General features: G+C 38.3%; 1 protein-coding gene across 5 annotated transcripts in view; it reads left to right on the forward strand.

Annotated features, from left to right (window-relative positions):
- CERS6 (ceramide synthase 6) overlaps positions 1–24,725 on the forward strand; it is a 113,243-nt gene that overhangs the window by 80,222 nt on the left and 8,296 nt on the right. For 2 of the 5 annotated variants that reach the window (XM_052674991.1, XM_052674994.1), the window contains 6 exons: positions 161–211; positions 2,560–2,652; positions 7,714–7,842; positions 11,676–11,782; positions 23,808–23,964; positions 24,612–24,635. In XM_052674991.1, the coding sequence (XP_052530951.1) occupies positions 161–211; positions 2,560–2,652; positions 7,714–7,842; positions 11,676–11,782; positions 23,808–23,964; positions 24,612–24,635 (561 nt within the window). Of the gene's footprint in view, positions 1–160; positions 212–2,559; positions 2,653–7,713; positions 7,843–11,675; positions 11,783–23,807; positions 23,965–24,541; positions 24,636–24,725 lie in introns of all 5 variants that reach the window. The other 3 variants (XM_052674992.1, XM_052674995.1, XM_052674993.1) reach the window with 2 other exon arrangements.

Raw genomic sequence — 24,725 nt, forward strand, 5'->3', positions numbered from 1 at the left:
AAATCTGCTGCTTGTACTGAGTTCTCAGATCCTTTATCCACAAGTGCAAATATTATGCTGTATCAATAGTTTTGTCCCTCACTTGTTTTAACCATAAACACTTACACTGACCAAAATTATATGTACAGACTTTTTTGCTTTATTTTCCTTTCTCTCTCAGACACCCTGGCTTTGGAATACCAGACAGTGCTGGAATGGTTACCCATATCAGGTAAAAGTACTGCCTAAAACCAAGAATGGCATCTCTGAGGAGCTCTGTTTTTATTATGATAGAGCTTTATGTCAGTATGTTAGTACGAACTACTTGGTACTTCAAATGTTGCTAGATGCTCCTTGTCTTCCTGTGTTCAAGAAGTGAAATGGGAATTTAACTATCACACCTGTTTTGACATGAAACACATGATCCGAAAAGAAATCTGGGAAATCTACCTGTAACATCTGCCACAGTGGAGAAGTAGCCATAGTTCTGAGGATGCTGAAAGTTTTAGCAAAGCCAGAAATCTAGCAGAGTGGCAAATTCAAAAACTTAGTTACTAGTCTTAAATGGGGCACTTACACTTGCTGTATTTAAACTTATGCTAGAAGAGAAGAGTCCATCAGAAATGAGACCATCTAATAAAAATCATTTTCAAAATCTTTGTCCCAGAAACAAAGACATCTACTGACTGCTGATCAAGTAGGGCAGATCACAGAATCACAGAATCACCCGGGTTGGAAGGGACCTCAAGGATCACGTAGCTCCAACCCCCCTGCCCAGCAGGGCCACCAAACATCCACATTCAGATCAGGTTGCCCAGGACCCCGTCCAACCTGGCCTTGAACACGTCCAAGGACGGGGCATCCACAACCTCCCTGGGCAGCCCGTTCCAGGGCCTAACTACTCTCCTTGTGAAGAACTTCCCCCTAACATCCAACCTAAATCTTCCCTCCTTCAACTTGGATCCATCAAGTAGTACTGAGTGTGGATCCTTATGCGTTGGGTTTTTCATTTGTTTTTTGGTTCTTCTTAAATAGGTAAAAGTTCTAACCTGTTGTTTGTTACAATCCTTTTGTAAGTTACTCAGCACAAAACTGCAGAAATCCAAGTGGACTTACAGTAGGTGTAGTCAAATGAACCATTTGGAAGACAACTTACACGTAAGAGCAGAACTGTCCTATTCAAGTCTTCAGGGAACTGAAATCCAATATGTTAGCTAAGTTAAACACACTATTTATCTTCTCATGGAAGAAAGCTATGATGTCATTAAAATCCCCCCTTCTCCTATTACCATTGTATGTGGGCTTAGAAATATTAATGTTATTGTTAATAAAGTATCTGATAATCTTACTACAAATTTTCACTGGTGAGTTCTCATGCAAAATGAATGTAATAGTTGCAGCCTATTACTACCACTGTTAGCTCTTATTCTCTTCTTTTTTTTCCTTACACCTAATTAAAAGCGTACTGACAGTGTCACTTAACCAGAAAAGGATTATATTGGCACAAGCGATGACTTTAGTAGACTGATTTTGAGTGTGCACAGTTGTCATAAAGGATAAATATGTATCTACATTTAAACAACCCATATAGGATGTTCAGTCTGCATCTGAAAATTGTTTGGCTACAAAGTATTGGTCTGCAAAACAGAATGGGAATAGAAGAGACAAATGAATTGCCTCTTTCTGATTGAAATAGCTCTTACTCTGCTCGGGTGTGTGGTTGAGCCAGTGCAGAGTGTTCAAAAGGTAGTTCATCTAATCCCTTTGGACATGCCCGCAGAACTTCTCCTGTGCTAGTGAACATTGTCACTGTTACAGAAGATATGGCTAGCAGGGAAGCACAGTCATGAGGAAATTAGAATAGCTCCTAGGACTGTCTCACTTTGGCTCTATTTAGGATCTAAATAGTTACCCCCTTTGAAGTTAATTTTGGTTATGAATAGGTTCCTGTGTATTGTTATTTATATTTTTGCTTTATTGTTTATTATTATTTTGCTTTATTTATATTTTTGCTTTTAAACATCTGTGTAACCATGTTGTATATCGAACAAGATGCTTGGGTAAATTTATTTATTTTCTTCTTCACAGATGTTAGTGTGTTAGCAGATAACAGTCATATTCTTTAAAAGTTGTCTTTATATTAGAATGAGTTAAATCTGTTTAAAACTCACAAGGTTTCTATCATAAACAGATGAGGTTATATACGAGTGTTACTTTAATTTACTCTAACATTGTTTCTTTTGCTGTGCTTTAAACATACATTAATGATGTACAGCAAGATGTTTCAAGTAATCTTTTGTAACAGTGATATAAGTGGGAAGAGTTTAGTTTGTTCTGGGTTTCCAATGGGCATCCTGATTTTTTGGTATTGTACTACTGTGAAGATTTAAAAGAGGTTAGGCTGGGAGTATATTTTTCCAGAACCATCAAAGTTTGAAAGAGGAAACATCATTGTTTTTCTTACATAGGATCCTTACGTATAATACAGTAATCCATCTGTGATTAAACATCTCTTGTATAGACCTCAGCTGCCCATCATATCAGACTCTCTATTAACCTTTTCTCATCTCCATCTTTCAGCCACTGATGCCTGACCTTCATTATTACTACATTGCTGAATTATCATTCTACTGGTCCTTAATGTTTTCTCAGTTCATTGACATCAAAAGAAAGGTAAGAACAGTGAGACTGAAAACACTGAAGGCTTTGATATTCATCGCTGAAAAACTGATGCTGAAGGGCTTGTTTCACAGTGTTCGTTGTTACTGTGATGGGCGTAATTTTCTGCACGTGGGATGAAGAGCCTGATGTAATCAAATATTCAAAGGGAAATTGCATCAGCTGAAATCTACTGCTCTTATAAAATGACTTGAATGCAATTGATCAAATATATATATTATTTCTACTTAGAGCTAAATGATTAGATATCAGTGATGGAGCAAGGCTGCCTCATAAATTCACAGTACCGTTTGGTAAGATCTGTGAAGGCACTGAATTTATTTGCCTGCACAGACAGGGTAAAAACTGAAATGTATTTAATAATAGAGTGATACTACATATAACCCTTGGTTATAAAACAAAACCAAACCTCTGCAGCAATGCTACAGAATTGTTCAGATTACTGCTGCAGGACTGTGTTTATCTAATCAGTACCCATGTATCCATTTCATCTTTCTGCACTGCTGTTGATTGTATTTCCCTTTCTTTGTGTACTTCTTGAGAGAGCAAAATTCAACAGCATTGCATTTGCAACATTATATTTTTAAAGAATATTTAATAGATTCCTGACTAGTTGCTTTCCTTACGTGAAAGGTAATTGGAGGTACTCAGTCAGCATCTAGGTATGCTGAAGTACAGTTCTGAAAAGAGCCATTGTAGTAGGCTTTCATCTTTCATCTTGATATGTCTCCTGGGAAAAAGCTATAGCGTTTGCACTTGTGACTTGGAGAGTTTGTTTCCATTGTTGAGCTGAGCACAGAGTCTGATACTGTCCATACATAGATACAAACAAAGAATCTTTTGTATGTCTCTCGTTTACTTATAAATGATTTATAGATAAATATAGATATATATGCACGCACACACACAAAAGGCTTCTCAGCATACTGTTTTGGAAATGGAAGGAAAATGGAGATGAATTAGTGAATGGAGATGAATTAGAAAATGGAGTGAATTAGTCTGGTTGCAGCTAGATTACACCACTGTCACAGATTTACAGTGAAGCTAATTCTTTTTGTAGCTTAAACAAAATTGGTAACTAGGATAACCGGACTGGAAAAATGCTGCTGTGTGCTGGTGTCAGACAGTAAAATTTCTCTGTGGTCAGGAGCAATTACAAGCTGACAAGAAAACCCATGAGTTGAATAGTGTTAACACTGAGAGCTTACAGTAGTTGACAACAAGTAGTAGCACATGCTGCTGGGCATCAAGGCAGTGGCAGCCGTCAGCTGGATCACAACACAATGCCAGAATGTCTTCTCTGACGAGACAGCTCAGGATGTAGAGGGATATCATACAGACAATGTGCTAAGCTAGTGGGAATATAGATGTTGCTAGGAAAACATGAAGCAAGCCTCATCTCCGAGGTGAACTCCTATCAGACACTCAGGAGCATCAAATACATGGACATATGTACCAATAAGGAAAGGCTAGAAGTTTTACAAGTGCTCAACCTGTAAAGGAAGGCAGAGGTGAGAAGCATGATGTTGGTTCAAACTCATGCACTTCAAAGATTTTGAGACAAAAGACTGGTCTCAAAGCCAGTTTCCTGAGGTGCTCTGCACATCACCAAATTCTGACCTGAATAGGTCAGGGTGTAAAAGTGCAAAAGCAACTTCTCTGAAAAACAAACAAAAAAACCCCTACCTAGTGGAGTACAAGCTTGACAGAAACATCAGCTCTTGCAGCACTGTTGTAGTTCTCCTTTAAAGAGCATGTTTAATTTTAAAAATGTGGAAACTTCTTAATCTGCTATACAGTGTGTGATACAGTGACACCGTAGCTGAAGGAAGCAGGAAATTTGCCAGCTAGTATCAGACATTATGGTAATACTTCATGACAGTTTATGCAGAACAGATTAACGGTTCTCAGTCTGAGAAACACGTTGAAGTTTTCTTGCTAGAGTGAGAGGAATACTGTTGTGTATGTTGTGCTTATCATTTTAGATGCTTTTAAGTACAACAAGGTCTGTTTTGTTGTCTGGAATGATCAAAAGTGCCCTCATGCAGACATGAGCACTACAGGATTTCAGCCAACCCACTATTATGCATCCAGCTTTCCCAAGGCAAGGTGCTGTAGGTCCTTACTGAAAGTGCCAGCACTGATCACTGGCGTAGCTCCAGTCTTTTACTTTGTGCAGCTCAAGATAAACGAACTTCTGGTTTTCAGTCTTTTTCTTTTTTTTTCTTTCCTAACAAGAAATTCATTATTTCAAATGGTTACACTGATTTTTAAATAGCTGTTTATCTTTTTTTTCAGATGTTATAACTTCTACCAGATTATCTCTGCCTGACTGAATAGATACAAACAAAATATTAAGCTCTAAGTTAAGGCAATGATTTTAATAGGTTAACTTTTATAGTTTGTGTTATGTTATTCGCTTCATAAACATATACTGTGTATCTGTAATTATATTCTACCTTTAAGGATTTCGTATTTTCAAATACTACGATCTACTGTCATTTGTTTTGGTGTTTTATTGTGTTTGTTTTTTCAATTTTTTCTCCAGTTTCCTGTACTCCTCTTTTGTAAAACACACAGAAAGAAGATTGGATTGGCTAACAAGCCTCTGATAAGTTTTAAAAGTAATCAGGCTTACTTAACATTTTCTGGTTACCTGAAGTATTCTTTGATAGAATTGTCAAACTACCCTATGTAACAGAAATCTTGTTTCTGGAGCGTTTGTGTCCAGATTGAGGTATTAGGTCTGCTTAGGAGTAATCTGTACTGTCAGGAATGCCTTGAAGAGTTCCCAGGAGGGAATGGAATTCTAGTCTTTGTAGAACGTGAATGTGGCATCTATAAAAACAGAGGAATTATTTGGCTTAAGACTTCTTGCCTCATTTGGACTGCCTATGTGCAAATGTAATTACAGTTAGCAGGAAAATGAAGAAGTGCTATAGCATTTGCAACTGAAGCAGGTAAAAGAGCTAGACTGCAATATGGCCATGTGGGAATGCTAGCCCTGGGGAAAAGGGTAGATGCTTTGCTTTTTTGAATATAGCAGAGTCAAATGGTCCCCATGGGTGGGTTTGTGTTTACTGAATTGACCAAGATGCCATGTTTTTGCTCTCACTTAAGACCCTCAGAAAGAGAAATAGACTTTAATTTTCCTTGTATTCAGTTCTCTTTAAGGAAATGGAATGTAAACAATGGTTTGAGATGATTGCTGCATGTGTTTGATCGCGCTCCAGACTGCTGGAAACCAAATCTGACTATGTCAAAATAGGATACAATTTTCTGCTTTTAGTCAATTCTTCTTCGTGTTGCGGATTTGCAGGACAGAGAAGCCTGTAGTACTTGACAGCATTAAACATGGAGTGTAGGCTAAGAGTTCCTTCCCTTTGTAGTTAATGAGTCAGCTCAAGCTGCAAGTTTTTTCACAGACTCCAAGTATGCAGTGCCATGCATGCAAGGGCTGGTCCTAGAAATGGCAGTGCATTCCCATGCACAGCAGGCCCCTCTCCGTTACCAGAGACAGGCAAGGTGGCACTGAACAGTCACCTGCAAACACTAGAGAGAGCAAGCAATGGGCAGCTATAGCCAGGGCTATCCCTTTGTTACTGGGAGCTCACCAACACTTTTCCTGCAGGCCCTCAGACCTTCCCTCCAGGCTCTGTCCCTCAAAAGGCTGCAGCTGCTCAGATTCAGTTTTCCTGCTGTTTCTCTGCAGTGGGCTTATCAGCTGGTGACAGCTTAGTTGGAATCAACTGCTGCAAGAAACACAAATGCTACCTCCCAAAGCACTTGGTGAGGAGATGAGCCTTCCTGGAGGAGCTGTTCCTTGTGGCTGTCTGGATCTGTTCTCTCTGCATTATTCACTTTTCTCAGTCTTGAAGTCCTGCCATTCTGGTTTGATTGTGCTTTAACCCTGTTGTTATTTTTTAATTTATTTTTAATCTAGAAGTCACACAACTGCCTGAGAATGAAGGCAAGAAAGAATCTGTTTTTCTCTAATTAGAAATAATTACATCTTTGCAAGCTTTTTTCCTGTTTTAGCAACAGCCTTGTATGAGAGCTGCTTTGCTACCTGGGCACCCAATGCCTGGAGGAACTCCCCAATCAAATGGTCCCGTGACCTTTTCTTCAGAGTTTTGATAATACTTTCTCACAGATTTGAACGTAGTTAAGCAAACTCCAGCCTCCAGCAAGACTTAATGATTTTTAAACTGATTTTATGCCTTACAGAAAAGAGTCTCATGCCAGTGTATCCTGTTCTCCCTGTAATCAGCCTAGGAGTGTAGGCCAGGTGCAGTAGTTTTTCCCTTTGCTTTGCCCACTCCTAAGGATGCATCAGAGATTTTGATATTCCAGGAGTTTTACTACTGCCCATATTTTTCAATAGTAACAGTTACTTGCTGACTCTGTTTGAAGTTTGAAGACTGGGCAATGTGCATCATTTGGAAGATAGCAGCTTAGATCTTAGTAGGAGGATCTGCACTAGCTCATTTGAAGACTTTTCTGACCCTGCTATAGTGTAAAGACAAAACATTAGAAAGAAACAAATGAAAACAGAAACTTGGGATTCTCAGCTCTGTGAGACTGCTCCGTTGCACTTGGCAGGTGACTGTCAATAATTGCTCATAGCACTGAGGAAATGTGTTGCTTGTACTTCTGCAGCTGTTTGAACTCTTGTAAATGATGCACTATTTTGCAGATTGTGTATTACTCAGTATATAAGAAGTAAGGTGTTATTTGATTTGTATGTACATAAGTTTTTTCATAGTAACTACAGTCTGGATGTCTATGAAATTACATTATTACAAACTGAGAGACACAGCTATTTTCTAGCTTTTGATAATCTTTTCGCATTTTGTTATCATACAGTGGCTATTTTATTTAGTCAAAGGAAAAAATATCGCTGGTTAGGTACTTAAGTAGCAGAATCTTCCTGCAATGTAACCATAATGCTGGATTTAAAAACATTCATCCATTTTTATGTGGGTATACTGAATCTCACTGTTTATTTCATTGTTGTTTTTTTCTTTTATTTTTTTCTGCTTCTCGCTGCTCTAGGATTTTGGCGTCATGTTTACACACCACATTGTAACAGTCACCCTGATAACCTTCTCATATGTAACCAATTTGACACGAGTGGGAACCCTGACCTTATGTCTCCATGATGCTGCTGATGTTGTCCTAGAGGTGAGACAATACCTGTGTCATCAATGTACGTGATATTTACTATTCTGAGAGCTCGCGTGTCAGTGGGTAGAATCTATTTGCTATGCAGAACATGTATTCCCTAAGCAAAGAGGCCAGTTCAAGATGGTAATGTTGATTAATATAGTGTATTTCCTTACTGAAATGTATTACGCTTGTAGCAGTCCATGTTTGTGACTTTAGGCTGATTTATTCTTTGATAAGCTGCTTGTATAGAACAGTCTGATGATGCACTGCCAGGAAGAGTTGCAGATTTTAAATATAGCATGAAAAAATCAAAAACTAAAGATTATGAAAAATGGAAAGTGGCTGCTGTGTGGGATAGAAACTCCTGGCTTGACCTCTCTGAAGTGATGAACTAAGGGAGAATCCTGCCTCTGGAAGAATCAAGGGGTCGTGATTTGGTTCTGCTGTTCTTTGCTGAGCAGAGGGCATGAAACAATGTGCTCATCCTGTGCAAAGGCAGTGAACTCACCTCCTTCTCTGGATGACTTCCAAATTCCTGTCCCCACACCTCATCTAGATGCCAGTATTAAGCAGATGGCTTTGGAGAAGAGGGAGATGATTTACACTCTTTTAAGACAAGATTATCTGTAAAAAGATGATCTGTAACTTCTTTTGCAGCAATTTAGAGATTTTTCTCATGAGTAATGCTGAGATTGTGATGTGGACTCTGCGTCAGGATCAGATAATAATTGTTTTTGTCTAAAAGTTTTTGTTGTTGTTGTTGTTGTTTGTTTGTTTGTTTGTTTGTTTTTTAAGTATTTTCAAGGATCCTTTTATGCAAGAACATAGCCTCACTGCATTATTCACTTTTCTCAGTCTTGAAGTCCTGCCATTCTGGTTTGATTGTGCTTTAACCCTGTTGTTATTTTTTAATTTATTTTTAATCTAGAAGTCACACAACTGCCTGAGAATGAAGGCAAGAAAGAATCTGTTTTTCTCTAATTAGAAATAATTACATCTTTGCAAGCTTTTTTCCTGTTTTAGCAACGTGTGTAGATCTATTCTGCTGGCTGTTAATTCACCCAAACCTTCTTCATTCCTATTTTCTTGCCAACAGAAGGGCATACTTGATGTTGTTCATTTCAGATCAGACCAGTGCCTGTGGAACTGGAAAACACTGAAGAGTAGCTGGGGTAGGCTAGCTAAAATCTTAGCTTGAACACACTGGGATATATATTTTTGATCAATTCCTCTGTCCCCCTAAGACAAAGAGAGATTGCTATTCTCACGATTTGAAAACATAAAGCAAAGTCTATTTTGTTATGTGAGACAGCCTTTTGCAGTCTTCCTGGTCAGTTTTTTCAGCTTGTTTTACCTGGAAATACTAAAGCTGCTTATGAAGTATAACAATCATAACCAAAACCCTTGAGAAACATTTACTAAGGGGGTTGTTAGAACTCACTCAACATGCTCTCTTCTGCTAAGTCACAGCCCCTGTGCCATATAAGACAAAATGAACTCTGATATTATTTAAGGAATGTTAATGCAGAGGAAAATAAATATGTAGCTGCAAAAGAAGCTGATAGAATTTCTTACTGTGATGGATCAATTGTGTACCTGACCTGTTTTGGAGATTCTTAAAAGCATTCTGAACATGGTTGAGGACACGATGGGCTCTGGGTGTTACTTCTTGAGCAGGGGGATTGGACCGGGTGACCTCCAGAGGTCCTTTCCAACCTCAGCCATTTTAAGATTCTGTGATACTCACAAATCTGTACCTCAGTTTAGTTTATCTTGGATGCTCAAAGCAGCCTAGCTATGCCAGGATAGACTAAGCATAGAATCATTGGCTTGCGTAGGAAGCCATTATATAATCTTTAGCTGAAATCCAGGCTACTGAGAGAAAATTTCAGCATCCCTTCTAAGTTCAGTTCTTTGAGAGGCTTGGGCTATCTTTGCAATGTAGTACAGCTTGCGGGTTAAAAACACTTGGAACTAATCTGCTTAAGAGTGTAAAACTGCTCTTATTTGGGACCTTGAGACCTTCCAGACCCAATTCCCTTCCTACTTAATGAATGCTATGTTACTTTGTGTTACACTGTCTTAGGTGGCCAAATTCTATCCAAGGACATGCACTTTACCACTTTTTTCTAGTCCTTCCTTATCAAAGTTGTTTATAGATCTATGTTTTGAGTATTGATAACCCATCACCTGTACTGTTTTTGAGAAATACTACTACAAGCTGCTGTGGCAATACCAGCTTCACACTCTGTAAAACCATCTTTTTTTAGTCTGCCATCGTGGGAATACTGAATTTCCAGTTATCTGAAAATCATTATGTTAGTAACTCCTCTCCCTTACATGTTGGCATCCAAAGTGTTATCTTTTCCTTAAAACAGCCAAAGTACAAACTGCTAGGAAACGCATTCATGTCCAGTAGAATACAGGACTGATTGAGAAGGCTTTAAGACTATAGGGTTGATTCAGGATACTAATGATTTCTTTGCAGCACTTGAAGCTTTCCAAATATTTCATAAGCTTCCTAATTTGTTTTCTGTTTGTAAAAATATCCTTTATGTTCAGATTTTGAATAGAAATATTTCAGAATATTTGAATAGAAATATTTATGTAACATCAAGAAGTGCTGGTTGGTTTTGGCATGTGGATTGTCTGATGTGAGCATTGAGCGTTTTCAGGTTCATTGTGTTCATACCAATAGAATCAAACAAAGCAGGACTGCCTCTGACCATTTTAGATAGTTCTTTAGTTTGAATTCTGCACTCAGAATAGTATTCTCTATGCATTGTGGTTATTTTTCTCCCTCCTAGCCTCTGAAAGTCTTCACAATCAAGCATTTTTTAGATAGGGGAGCTGGATATGTGTCCCTTCTCAAGGAGGCATCCAGTGGACACTAAATTAATCTCTTGATATACTGCATGGTGCAGTGGCTCTGTACACTTTTGACACAAAGCATAAGAAAGACATGAACACTCTGGAAGCAGCATAAGTGCCTTAAAACAAGGTTGTATGTGCATGCTTTTTTCTTCAGGAAGAAGAGGACAGGGAAACTTCAGGTAAGATCAGAGTTTTAAAGAGTTTGAGTGAATTGTATCTGGTTGACTCCTTGACCAAGGAAGGAGTCAGAAGACTGCATGAAGACAAATGACTGGAGCATGTAAAAATAGGCTTATGGCAAAAGGTTAGGAAGCAAAGAGTTTTAGATGGAGGAGGAGGACATAGGAGCAATACAAGCCTTGGGAAAAGATTTGGAGAGAGGAATACAAACTTAAAGATAGCAACTGCTCTGTATAAGCTAGAAAGGCAGGAGAGATACTGTAGGAGAATAGAGGCTGTGGGGCACAATTGAGCATTTGAAACAGAAATGTTATATATAGCAAAAAACTGGAAGACAGAAGTATGGGACAGCTGAAAGATATATAGTTGCCAAAAATGAAAATGCAGCCCAGTGGGACAGACTTGGATTGCAGCACTGTGGAAAGATGAGAGAAAGTAGGTTAAAAGGCTGCTGACAAGGATAGCATAAACATAGTGGGGCTCAGTACAATCTTTGTAAGAGTTTTGTAAATTTGAAACTGTAGGATTTGTACAGTTTCAAATAGGAAATGGAATGGAGATGAATGAAGTGAAGGAAATATTCTGGTTTTGTGCACTTTTTTTCAGGAAAAGAAAAAATTCCAACTGCTTGGTAGAGAGGAGTTCTGAGGTTTCTGTGAGGCGGCCCAATGAAAATGTTGGTCATTTAATCAAAATTTGTTTTATTTTTATTTTTATTTTTTTACAACTTATACACAATTCAAGAGAATTCAGTTGTCCTCACGGAAGTAAACAGACATTTCTTTCTTTTACAGGCTGCCAAAATGGCAAACTATTGCAAGTGTCAAAAACTGAGTGACCTTCTGTTCCTTACGTTTGCAATTGTCTTCATTGTCAGTAGGCTTGGCATATATCCTTTATGGTGAGTAAGCACATCATTTCCACCAAATGCTAAGCATCAAACAGATTTGAAAATAACCGTGTTGTAATTGAACATGATTTGTTGACGTTACTCTGTTTCCCAAAGCATCAAACAGTGTTTCAGATATAACCAGGTGCTGTAGTTGCCTATTTGCTAGACTGCCATTGGATTTACAGTGTGCTAGACAAGAAATGTGGGGCTTCTGCTGGTTTTAAGTTAGAAGTGAATTGGAAATTGCATGGCTTAGCAGGTAGTTTCTTGTGTTGGCAAAAAGTAGGAGAGAAAATAAAATATTAGTTGCTGAATGCACTGAACAGATGCTAAGCTTGATCTTTACATTAGCTTACAACTCATGCTTTATGAACATGTTCAGCTTAAAGAAAGCACAGAGCTAAGTCCAGTCCTGCTGAGATCAGTGTAAGGATGTTATTGTTGTGGAGATCTACAGTACTGCAGGCTGTTCATTTTCTACCCTTCTATCCTTTCTACCCTTTTTGTTGGAGGTAGTGGGAAAGCTCTGTAGGACATGCATCTTTAAGGTAATTGTATTGGTGTTAATGTAATCTCACCTTTTCCCAGACAAAGGTAGCTGCTTGCGTGTGCACACACATTCTCTTCTTAGGTACATACACCTGAACACATACAAATACACACAGATATTTGATTCTTTAGCTGGGATCTTCAATATCCAGAAGGTTGCAGACTTTTCCATACTGGTGGAGAAATTCATTGAAGTTTTTCTGTAACTATAGTATTAGTTACCTTTGCCTAAAAAGGAAATGCTCTGCTATAGGTGCATGTGCCCTATATATGAGCAGGGCTGGGAGAAGGCATTGACCTTACTCTTTTATGCTCAAGATCCTTCTTTTATCTAGTGCAAACAGAACTAACTGAAATTTCCACATCTCTGTGAGACCAGGAAGGATCCATTATTATGTCAGAAGATAATGGCAGTAGTTTTGGTTTTGGGAAGCATCAGAAATGTTACCCTTTGCAGAGGTTTATTTAGAAAGATTACAACCAAATTCTTTATTTAAGCAGACAGAGGATGTATGGATACCAGTATCAACCTCTCTTATAATTTCTTCTCAAATCCTGTATGATGGTATCTCTTTATGGCTTTGTTTACTGCAAACAGGATAAGCCTAAGGAGCCCTTAAGGTGTTTTATCAGTTCTGATTAACACTAGAATGTAGAAGTCTCATTTAGTGGTTAATGACCCCCAAAAAATAATATGATAATGCCTGACCCCTACTGTGCTATTTGTACAGCCCCATAACAGAAGGAGAAAATGGTTAGACACACAAACTGCATTTTTTAAATGCATGTTATTTTATTCCAAGGAGCAATGATTTGTTTCTTAAGCATCTTCTCTTCCTTTTCCTCATTACTTCCTTGAAGTTAACTTGGCCATTCATTGAATTTCGCTAAATGAATTAAGTTAACTTTTTTTATCTGTATGATCTCAAATAGGAAAAACAATAGCATTTCTGATCATAGGATTTAATCTAACCATTGCAGACTGCTTTATATTGGGAAATGCAGGAAAGGCTCAGTCTGATTATGGCAGCTTGAAATAGAAGTGCCACTGCTCACTTCTCTCTCCTTTGATGATTTAAAAACGGTAATAAATTTAGTTTTTTCTGCGTGCTTTGAGGTGGGATTTTTTATACAGCTAACCTGAGAGGAATGCAGAGCATGAAGGGATGAAGTTAGGAAAGAGGAAACTCAGCTAGAATTTAATCTGGCAAGGAATGTCAAAGGCAATGAAGAGGTCTTATGTAAATGCAGAGATGACAAAAAGGATGACTGTGGTGACACAGAAAAAGTCCAAGTCTTGGCCAGCCTGCTCTAGATGACCTTGCCTGAACAGGAATGTTGGACCAGATAATCTGCAGGGGTCCCCTCCAACCTCAGTCTTTGTGTGGCTCTACAAGGTGCCTTATGTGTTTATCTGTAGCACTAGCAGAGCAGTTAAACCACTCTCTGTGTTATTTGAAGTTGCAAAGAGAGAACTGCTGACTTTAAATATTGTTATTTAGACACAAACTTTACCAGATCACTGCTTTGTGCTTGCTGTGAAGACAATTTGAACAATGAAGACTGGATTAATCTTCCCAGGGTGCATGATTTTGAAGGAGGACATTGATCTTGTACATGTTTAACTAGAAGCATCTGGCCAATATGCTTTTTCTCTTGAGATATCTTAAAATCATCAAGGTCAAGATTTTCCCATCCTTTACATCTCTACTGTGGTAGTCAAGTTTTTGAAAATCCACGCTTTAACTTTTAACCTGAGACAATGAAAATAACACTGCGTTTGTAACCAGAACTGAGATTCATACCCTGTAATGCACACCTCATGCTGTCAGACTTGCAGTCCTGGAAGAGACTACCAGCACAGCATTAAGTTACAGAGCAAGCATAGAGATTTGAGCGCTGCTTTACAGGCATGATGCTTTGTGCTGTTCAGCTGGGGCATGTCCATCCATTCCTGTATATACTTGGTACAAGCAGCAGTTCTATAACACTTCTGATTGAACACTGTCTGAATTCTTCTCTAAAGAGTAGCAGTGGCCCACTGTACTGAAAGCAGGATGAAAATTGTGGTGAGTAGATCTGGGAAAGAGGGACAGAAAAGAGCATTGTGCGGTAGCTTTGGGTATTGTTGTTGACTCCCTTGGTACTGAATACTGGTTTAATGAGAACATCCGATTACAGCTATGGGCAAAGTTAGTTGCTAGGTGATATAGACAACAAACTTATTTTTACAAGAGTAAAATTTGTTTGACATACTGCCTGTGTAATACCCATATTTTGTTCCTGTGGTAGAAGAATGCATCATAACACTGGAGTGGTTAGGTGGTATCATTCAGAAAAGACTCATAAAATCAGAGAAGGCAGAGGGATTGCGTATAGCTAACAGCAGACAATGTACTCTTGTTTCACAAATAGAATGGTTACACTAGCGATCCCTTTGCCTTTCCTCCTGCTTAGCTAACCAAAGCCATGTTTATCTCATTTGAATCTGTGAACAGTTTAGCCATTCACCTAGTCCTTGTGAATATGAAATGGAACTGTTAGCATTGTATCACTCTGAGTTCCACCTGGAACCTGATGCTGTTCATAACAGTGTTTGACATTTCTGTCTATGTCTTGAAATTGTCATTTACCTGATTTTTATACCCTTTCAGTTAAAAAAAAATAATAAAACAACAGCGACAAAAATCCAGCATTTCAGCTTAGGAAATTTGTCTATTTAATAAATGGACAGTGGTGATGGTATTTTTTTTCCTAACAAAAAAAAGTCCTTGCTTTGAAGCTCATGCAGTCTTTAATATGCTTACCTGCATGACTAAGAAATAAGAGTATCAGGCTCTTTTGAAATCTTATTAAACTATGAATCACAAGTTAGCCCTAAAATGCCTTCTAACAGAAAGGAATAAATGGAAAGGTATCTTCAGAGGGTTCTCTTGCTGGAGTGCTAGTTGCAAGGATGGCTCAGTTATAGGGAAGAGAGTATAAGTGTGATGTATATTATTTGTGATTTTTGACACTATCATTTCTCCAAACCAAAGTATCAGTTTACATACACTTAATGCTTATCCTTACAAACATCCATAATCACAGAGTTTGGAGGCAGTTTCCTAGTTCTTAGCTTAGTGGGAGCATTGCACATGGGAGCCACGGTTAGTAGAAATTAAGTATGGGATGCATGAGCTTGTATCTCCTTTTTCTATCCCCTTTTTCTATGAAGCTGTAGTGCTATCTTTTCATCCCCATTAGCTTGCATGTTGGCAAATTTGAGTCACTGCAGTGGCAGCAAGCCAGAATACATAGTTTTGCTCTCCTTTTCCTTGTTGCTGAATATTCAAAGCAGCAAAATTTGGTGCTTGATTAATATTATATAAATATGCAAATTCCTCTAGCATAAAAACTAAGAGGTAAAAAATAAAATAAATAATTGGTGAGCATGTAATGTGAAAGGAAGGCTGTAATTTATAAGAAAACCTCCCCCACACAGGAAGGCAAATATCCAAGGCAAGGTTCCAACAACGCTGCTTAGGAAGCACAGGCATGAGCTTGTGCTCCAGCTTTGCACAAGTGCCATTTAATTCTGCATAAAGGTGCTAATAAAGAATTCAGAATGTATCAAATGCTGTTGTCTGAAGGTTGTTTAGCAGCATGGCTAAGACAAAAGAAACAGGCAATTAGGTATATATTTAGCAGTATTTCTACAGGCATCTGGAGTTCATTTCAGCAATAATTCAAAAACCCCAGGATACTTTCTTCCTCCTGCCACTAAGTGAATGTAGGAGTAAAGCTGCTATTTTCACTGACAAGACATTTTGCTTGTGAAATTCTCCCACTTGCGCATAATCTCTGTTCTAGCAAATTACAACATAAAACATAACTCTATGTAAGTTGAGGGAATATGATGCCTTCTCAAATGATACAGCTGTAAAGAGAATGAAGGCAACCACAAACTGAAGACTTGACAGAAGTGACGTCGAGGTCCTGGTTGGTCTAATACTGTGGTCATACTGTGCAAAGCTGTTACCTCAAGCTTTTCTTCATTCCATTAAGCCTTGCACGTTCTTTTCCCTAATTCTCAAACACTTTGTTTTGATGCAGTTGTGCATGTGCAGTTTTCTCTCTGTTGATAAAGGAATGGTTTGCTATTTAATGTCATTTTGTTTTTATTTCAACTCCAAGGGGAGTTTTATTATACTCCAAGGAGCTGTAATATTTATTAATAATTATTAATCATTTTTTGAAGTGTACAGAGAACAAACGGGCTCTTACATTACAGGAGATGTGGGTCTGAGGAAAGTAATGCGTTACAGCAGCCAAGACTTCCAGTCTTTCTTTGCTTGTTGCGAAATCCTTGCTCTGAGAACTGTGAAATTCATGAAGTTTGGGCTGAAGAGGAGTCCCAGAACTACTCTCTTACTGTGCTTATCCTTCCAGAATATATGTGTTGTGTTTTCTTTTTCTGACAGAGCAGTTTGAATAATGCTGTGAAGAGTTCAGTACCTGAAACTAGTTTCACAAGGTGACAGGGTATTTTACAGAGCTTGAGTGGAAAGCAGTTGGTGTGATGAGAGACATGAGGCTACTATACTCATTTACTGTTTTACAACATGTTGAAGTAGCTACAGAAAGGTGTAACTTTTCAATTGAAAAAAGGAAGGGAAGGCTCCAATGAAAGCAAGGCTGATGCTTACCATGTGGACAGTGCTAAGCTGTGTAAATTCAGATTCCTTCATGATTCTCAGAATAGTACTAGTATGAGGTTATTTTTCACCACTTTTGATTAGTTACAGGAAAACTAGAACAAACCGAGTTGCAGGAAGGTGCCACAATCGAAAGTAAAGGGAGCAGGGTAATGGGGTTTGCATTCATTAGGTCTGTGAAGTGTCAGTGTCACACAGTGTAAATTCATTGGCAAATGTTGTAAAACACCAGTAACTTAACTGTACAAATGTAAGTGAAAGCTTGATTCAAGCTAATTATAAAGAACACAGACATCTTCCTCCTGTCCCCCAAAATCTCATCTAGGTAGATTTGGTGTTACCCAGGTGCCCTGTTGTTGGCCTCTTCAGACACCCTTGATGCCTCCAAAACATTAGAAGCTGTGAGCACAGATAAGAAAACTGCTTTAGCTACATGGTTGTCTTGTTTAATATTAGTTGGTGCATCTAACTGAATCTCCTGTTTGTGCATCTGTTTGGAAAGATTCTGTCAATAATAATGATAATAATTCTCACTGTTTCAACCTGTCTTTTCATTGACTCAAAAGTGCAGTTACTAAATAGTTGTGTTGTTTTTTTTTTCTCCTTATGACAACAAAAGCTATATTAACACAGGTCTGCCAGTGCTCAGAATAACTACTTGTTTTCTTGTTATTCTTTTTTTAAAGTTTTTTAAAGTTTTGTTATTCTTCTATTTTTAAAGTTCATGAAAATACAGTCTGGTTCATGGATGATTTGTAATTGCCTTTTCATGGCAGTGATTATCCATGAGCCAGACAGGCATAGAATGATCCTTGCTGAGTTAGAATTAACTTCTGTTCACCATGGTGTGCTGCAACAAACTCTAGTTACTTATTACTATCTCTCTTATCTCTGCATGACCAGCTAACTAGCCCTTCCTGAATTTCATCATTAAACAACAGTGTGGGATACAGCCATGTTATTAATGCACACAGTGGGTCTCCAAACAGTGATCCAGTATTGCCAGTTTGCACTGTTCTGTCTCTTTCCTTTTATTATGCAATCTGTTTCTCTCTGAGTGAAATTACAGCTTGAGTTATTAATAGGGCAGCACAGAGCCCCCATCAGTAGCAGCTGCTGAAGAGATTTGCTGAACCTCTGTTTTCTTATGGCCTTGTCTTTTTTTCTAGCTGATTTTGACTGTTTCTGTGCATTTCCTAACATGCAGGGAATTTGAATCATTGTCTTTGATCTGTTTTTCTTTCCCAGCAGATTTTCTATTGTTTGGCCCTTTGAGCATGTGTATGGTGGGAAGGCAGCATGCGGACCCTGACAGAGGCACCCTGCTTCTTTCCTCTGAACATATTGGCAAAACAGAAAGCTCAAACCCACAAGCATCCTACTGCATCAAAACAAGATGTGGGCACTAGCTAAAGCAAGAGTTCTGGTTATTTACTAGGCATGGTGAAAATCTAGGTAACCAGATAAATCTCATCTGTCCAAATCTCATCTAGATTCTGAATGATCAATGTTTTACTTATGATGGCCTTACTGATTCTTACTGGATCCTAAAGCCAGTGAAAACGTTTCTATCCTGACTGATATTATGTATAGAGCTGGACAAGCATCTCTAATTGCTCTGCAGTAAAATGAATTACTTTCTTATTATGAAAGTATATTGTTGACACTGTTTTGACCTCATTTTGCTCATAACGTTGTCCAAAATAATGCACAACCTAGATTGTGGGTAGCAGATATTGAAAGAATAAATTCTTATTTTAATCCAATGTATTTCATTACTGATGTTATTCATGGTGTCAGTGAGTGGATGCTGCAGAAGTAACAGCAAAAATTACATAATATCCTTGTAATTCAGGTGCCCTGTAGTTTCAGCAGGCAACTTACAGCCTATGCACTTAACAGCGTTTAATAAAGAGTTTTTGCAAGCTAACTAAAAAACATTTGAAGAAAGCACTGACTTCAACTCTTAGCTCTGTAGCAGAATATGTATAATGTCATCCCATCTGCTTTTGACAAAGTGCTACTCAGTGATGTCCTTAATAATGCCAAATAATGCCAATTTTATTTCCTCAAGTTGTTTACAGCACTTGTGAACTCAGGATTATGTGAAGCAAAACTGAAGTCTTTGGAATGCTGGGTTAATAGTGATGAGTTTACAGGAAGGCTGTAAGAAATTGAAAGGCTGTGTATGTCATTCACCACTGCGGCTTTGCAGCATAAATAACAAGAAGTGGCATTTGTTCAGTATTTCAGTTTTTAACACTTATGTGTGATCACAACTGGAAAAAAATGAGATGAAAAAGGATTTTATCAGGTCTTCCAAAGTCAGTTCTTATTTTTAGTTTTTGTAGTCTGTGCCCTGTGCCAGTAATAGTGACTTCTGTTGTTGGGGCAGGCTGTTCAGTCAGTGTTCTAACTTTCCTTTCTAAAACCTGATTGAAAACAGGACAAAAACAAGTGCTGGGGCACTTCTGTTCAAAATTATTCTCATGAGTGTAAATGTCTCAAGAGAAGGGAAGCAATGTTGGTGATGTTACTGTGTCTAGGCACTTTCTTATATGTTTTAGCTGCTTTCAAGTCAGCTCCTCAAGGCACAGTGACTGAAGAGCACAGTGGCTGAGCTGAGGAGTCTGAACTGAAGGGTGACTCAGCGATGGCAGTCATCTGAAGTCCTCCAAAATTGCGTTGTTTGCAGGAAGGAGGGAAAAGAGGCTGGCCATGATTTTTATCTGGAGACAGATGAGATAAAAATTTGACCCAGTTTTTGGGCTGCTTTCTTCAAGAAAGACATTGAGACTCTGCAGCATGTCCAAAGAAAGGCAACAAAGCTATGAACGGTCTGTAACACGAGTCTTATGAGAAGCAACTGAGGAAACTGAGATTATTTAGTATGGAGAAGAGGAGGCTCAGGGCAGACCTTATTGCTCTCTGCAACAACCGGAAAGAAGGTTATGGTGAGGTGGGAGTCATTCTCTTCTCCCGGGTAACAGTGATAGGATAAGAAGGAATAGCTGTATGTTGCACCAGGTAATGTTCAGGTTGGATATTAGAAAAAAACTTGTTCCTAGAGTGAAGCATTGGAACAGGCTGCCCAGGGAAGTGGTGGTGTCAGTGTCCCTAGAAGTTTTCAGAAAAAGGCACTGAGCAATGTGGATTAGTGGGTGTGATGGTGATGCGTTGATGTTGGACTAGATGATCCTAGTGGTCTTTTCCAACCTTAATGATATTATAATTTTTAAATATAATCCATGATGTTTTCACCATTTATTTGAAAGATAAGTCACTGATAGATGCTACCATCACACTTTTTGAAGCATGGATTTAAAAATGATACTGTTGCTACAGGGACAGGTTCTCAGTAAAAAATAAAATAAGGAATTCAGAGTGCAGTACTCCTACTACTGATGGTATGTAAGCCACTTGAAGGGCAATAAGTGTCTGGCAGAGGGGCGGCTGTGGCTGTTTTATGAGTTTTGAACAAGTCCTATTTAGTTCCTGCATTGAAGAAAGTTTGGATCATCTTTTCTCCTGAAATGTTTGCTGTGCCACGTAGCTGAACTCAACACAGTGTGTCTGTGCTCCAAAAGTAAGAATATTCCTCCCACACAGGTACTGCATTTACTTAACTGAAAGAGGCATCAGAAAGGCTTTTATTTTCTGATAGCTTGTGCTGCAAAAATAGGAAACAGTCCTACGTGGTTACATTAAGAGCCTTTCTATTTAGAGAATACTATGAACTCCAGGCGAAGGGATCTTGAAATATATTTTCTGTTGCTTGTATAAAAATTTTATGTGCTTGAAGTTTCATTCTTAGCAAAAGTCATTTCCCTCTGCTGTGTGCTGTAATCCACAGGTCTTCATGTAAGCATTTTGCCAGGATATGTTACTGGTAAAACATTTTGCTGAGTATAATCATGTTCAGCTAGGAAATTTGAATTCTTTTCATATCGTAATGTCTACTGAAAGACTGTCCTGAGGTTTGAGCTTGGATTGTGAAGATGTCTCTGACCTTGTATTCTTTTTTTTTTTTTTTCTTCCATCCACAAGGATAGAAATACTAATATTCACGCTAGTGCAAGATCAGTTAATGGGCAATAGCTGTTGATGAGAAGATATTGAGTGAAGAGAAAAGCACAGCTGAACATAGGACAGTGACAGCTTGATCAGAATGGTATCTTGTACAGTATGTCAAACATAAATAATTTCCTGTCTGTAGCAGCTTTTTTTTTTTTTTTTTTTTAAGTAATTGGAAATCTTATTGATCTACACAGGATTTAAAATAATATGATCTCAGGGTTGGGGATGTGATTTCTGCAAAGAGGTACTGTTGCTGCTTAGTGTCAAAGCAGAAGCCACCTGTCTGCACTGCATCTGAGCTTGTATGAGCAGTCAGACCTCAGCTGACTTGAATGTTTTCTGGTGTGACACTGGAATGGATGAACAGAACTCCGCATGATCATAGGATCATAGAATGGCTTGGGTTGTAAGGGAGCTCAGATTATCTAGTTCCAACTCTCTGCCAAGCTGAAACTCAGAAGAGTGAGAAGTTGGTGGTACAACCTTTACATACTGGATTTGCTATAATTAAATATTTAGCTGTACTGCAGCTTGAGAACTCTGGGATATGCAGTTGCTGTAGTCCAGTTTTTCTTGAACTTAATGGCTGTTTTACTTGTCATTTTATACCCTTCTTGGGTAAAATGTTGGGTAGCTTGTTTAAGGTCATGCATGCAGAAACACCTATTAGATCACCCATTGTGTGTAAAGTTAGCTTAGCATTGTTAGTGCAAGTAACTGGGGCAGCCTGGGATTTGAAGGCCTATTGTATTTCTATGAAGGTCTAAATAACAGTGATAAACCTTGACTACTAATGAACTGTAGACAGTATATCCTGTGGCTGGCCAACATGTGCGTGTGTGTACTTTCATGCTCTTAGTGTTACAGTGTAGTCCATAGTGGTTTATAAACAAGCCCATTAATTTAAGTTAATTAACACGCTCCATCATCTTTGTGAGACAGATAAGCATTGATACTTTATATACATCCTTAACAATACATAAACTGGGTGAAGGAACTTGAGAATTTCTTGGATCATACAGTAAGTTAATAGAAATACAGAATCTAGGCCTCTGACTCTTTGATCTCTGGTCTTAGTCACTATTTAGTATGTATAATGCAGAATAAGCTAATACATTTGTTATACCTTTTCCACTATAGTAGCAGCATGCCTTTCATTCTGCTCATTGCATGTGCAGTCTGCCGGGCACTGGGCAATGTTGCAGAAGTTAAGGCAACTTGAACTAGCATTCATTTCAGCTGCACAGTTTCTGCTTCTTTTGAACATGGTAATAATGCCCAGCGTGGCAGTAACCCTGCTATGCTTCATTCTGCAGTGTTTATCATGAATTTTCCACCTGCCTGGAACTACTCTTTTCACATGGCCTTCTTTCTTGTCTTCTCTTATTTGTCTAAAATCCTTTCGGAAGCAAACAGCAGATTTTGCGAATTCTCAGATGAATTTAAACATGCATTTTACTCTTCCACCTCTCCAACTCTTTCTTTATCTCTTCTTCCTTCACCTCCCTTTCTTTATTTCATCCCAAGTGTACGACAGGTGATCCATCTTGTCTGAGTCAGCAGATAAGCAACGTGGGCCTGTTGCTGATAGCCTCCTGAGTACTGCTTATTCAGCTAGAGAAGTTAGATGGTGATTGTTTCGTTGTTTCTGAAAATATGTTAATTTTGTTCTGAGCATTAAATTAGAGCAGTACAGTAAATGCAGAACTGTTTTGCTTCAGCTACAAGACATTTTTCCAATGTCTACTCCATAAACATAAAGCATTCTGAAAGCACAACTGTATATAAGGTTATAAGATCCTTTCATTAAATTATGAATCATACATGTATCTTAACTTAATAAAGCAAAAATAAAAAGCTAAAATATTTATTATGAAATGCCTTACATACGACAAGGCCAGAGTGTTAGAAATTGCTACCTGATTTGTGGTCAATGCTATTCATATATACATATAAATCATTATGCTGTACTCTAACTTAAATGTGTGTATACATACTTATTATTGCTTGGACTGATTTTAATGTTTTTGGAACGGACTGTAGCTGTGGCAAGTGTGATTATTTAAAAAGTAGAGCTCGGTGTCCCTAGCATTTCAAAAGTGAGCTCTGCTGTCCTGAATCCTTGCAGGACCTCAGTTATGTCCCTTTTGCATTTGGACAAAGCACGTCGGTTGCCATCTAGTGACTATAGGCTGGTAGCTAATTCATACAGCTATTCCCTGGAGAGGTTGCAGATCCCTATCGCAGCCTGGGAATCTGTTTTGAAGAATAGGGTACTAGTGCTTGGAAGTTGCATGCAAAGTAACAGTCCCCATATATGCCACTTCTTTCATGTTGGTAGTACACAGGTACCAAACCATGTCTGGAGGAAGTCGAGATGAAAAAAACTTTAAGGAATTAAGCAATCATTGTTATTAATGAGCATTTTGGTTATTTAAGACAGCTGACACCTGCCAGCTTTATAAAAGAAGAAATGCATGCTGAGAATCTTTCTTTCCTGTATGTAATGTCTCTTAAGTGACATTAAGCACTATAAGCCAAATTTTGGTGGTGATTCTCTCTAGAGACATGAAGTCACTGCTGCTGTAAGATGAAACTATATGGATAGACCCCATCTAATCTGTATTTGTCATCTTGATTTAGAAAGCGCATCCTTTGAGATTGCTGGCTTTAAAAAAGTGTAATGATTTTTCTGTCCCTTTCTCTTCTAGGATATTAAACACTACAGTATTTGAACTGTATGAAGCTCTGGGCAATTTTCCTGCCTTGTGGGTCTTCAACGTGCTGCTTGTGGTTCTTCAAATTCTGCACTGTTTTTGGTCTTACCTAATAATAAAGGCAGCCTACAAAGCTATTTCAAAAGGCAAGGTAAGACAGCACTGATAGACTTCTGTTACTATTTTAACTGTTTCAGTATCAGTACGTGGTCACTTTTGGGGTACTTTTTCTTTTTGAACCCTAATACATTACTAAACATGCCAGTTCTGTTTTTCTTCTTCATGCTGGTTAGAAAACTGTTGGCTTCCCAGCTGACAGTGATAATAATAATAATACAAACTGAAATTCTTCTGCTTTTGCTTGTGGCAAGATTACAAACCACAACCTCTTTTGTTTTTTAGTTTTTATGAGACTCTGGGAAGGACCAGAGGATTCCCCCCAGCAAGACTGCTTGAGATAAAATGTAATATCTTGTTAGCATTGTTACATTTGATGGGGAGATGTAATTCAGAAAAAATGCTAACCTCATTCCACTTTGTGTGCACTTTGTCTGCAGAAACAATACTTGTATTTAGACTATGAATGTTATGCCTAAGGATTGTCTAAAGTACAGTGTACTCTGTCCTTAAGGACTAGAGCTCATAAGTAATTATTTTAGATGTGTAACCACTCCCAAATGAAACAGGAACTGTTCTGTAGATAACTGCTTTCTTTGAATGTACTTCAGAACTTGGCCTGTTGTTTTGCACCCTCTCTTACTCTGTTTGTCTATCCTGTCCCTTGTGCTGCATTGGAAGGCTGGAAAGTGGAACCCCTTGCATGTAAGTTTCTTTACATTTACTATGCAAAAGATACATTCTGCAAAATACTGGAGTGTTTGTTGTTGCTTTTGTTTTTGTTCTGCAGTTTCT

This window comes from Tympanuchus pallidicinctus, unplaced genomic scaffold (assembly GCF_026119805.1).
Source record: "Tympanuchus pallidicinctus isolate F22 unplaced genomic scaffold, pur_lepc_1.0 scaffold15, whole genome shotgun sequence".
NCBI lineage: Eukaryota > Metazoa > Chordata > Aves > Galliformes > Phasianidae > Tympanuchus > Tympanuchus pallidicinctus.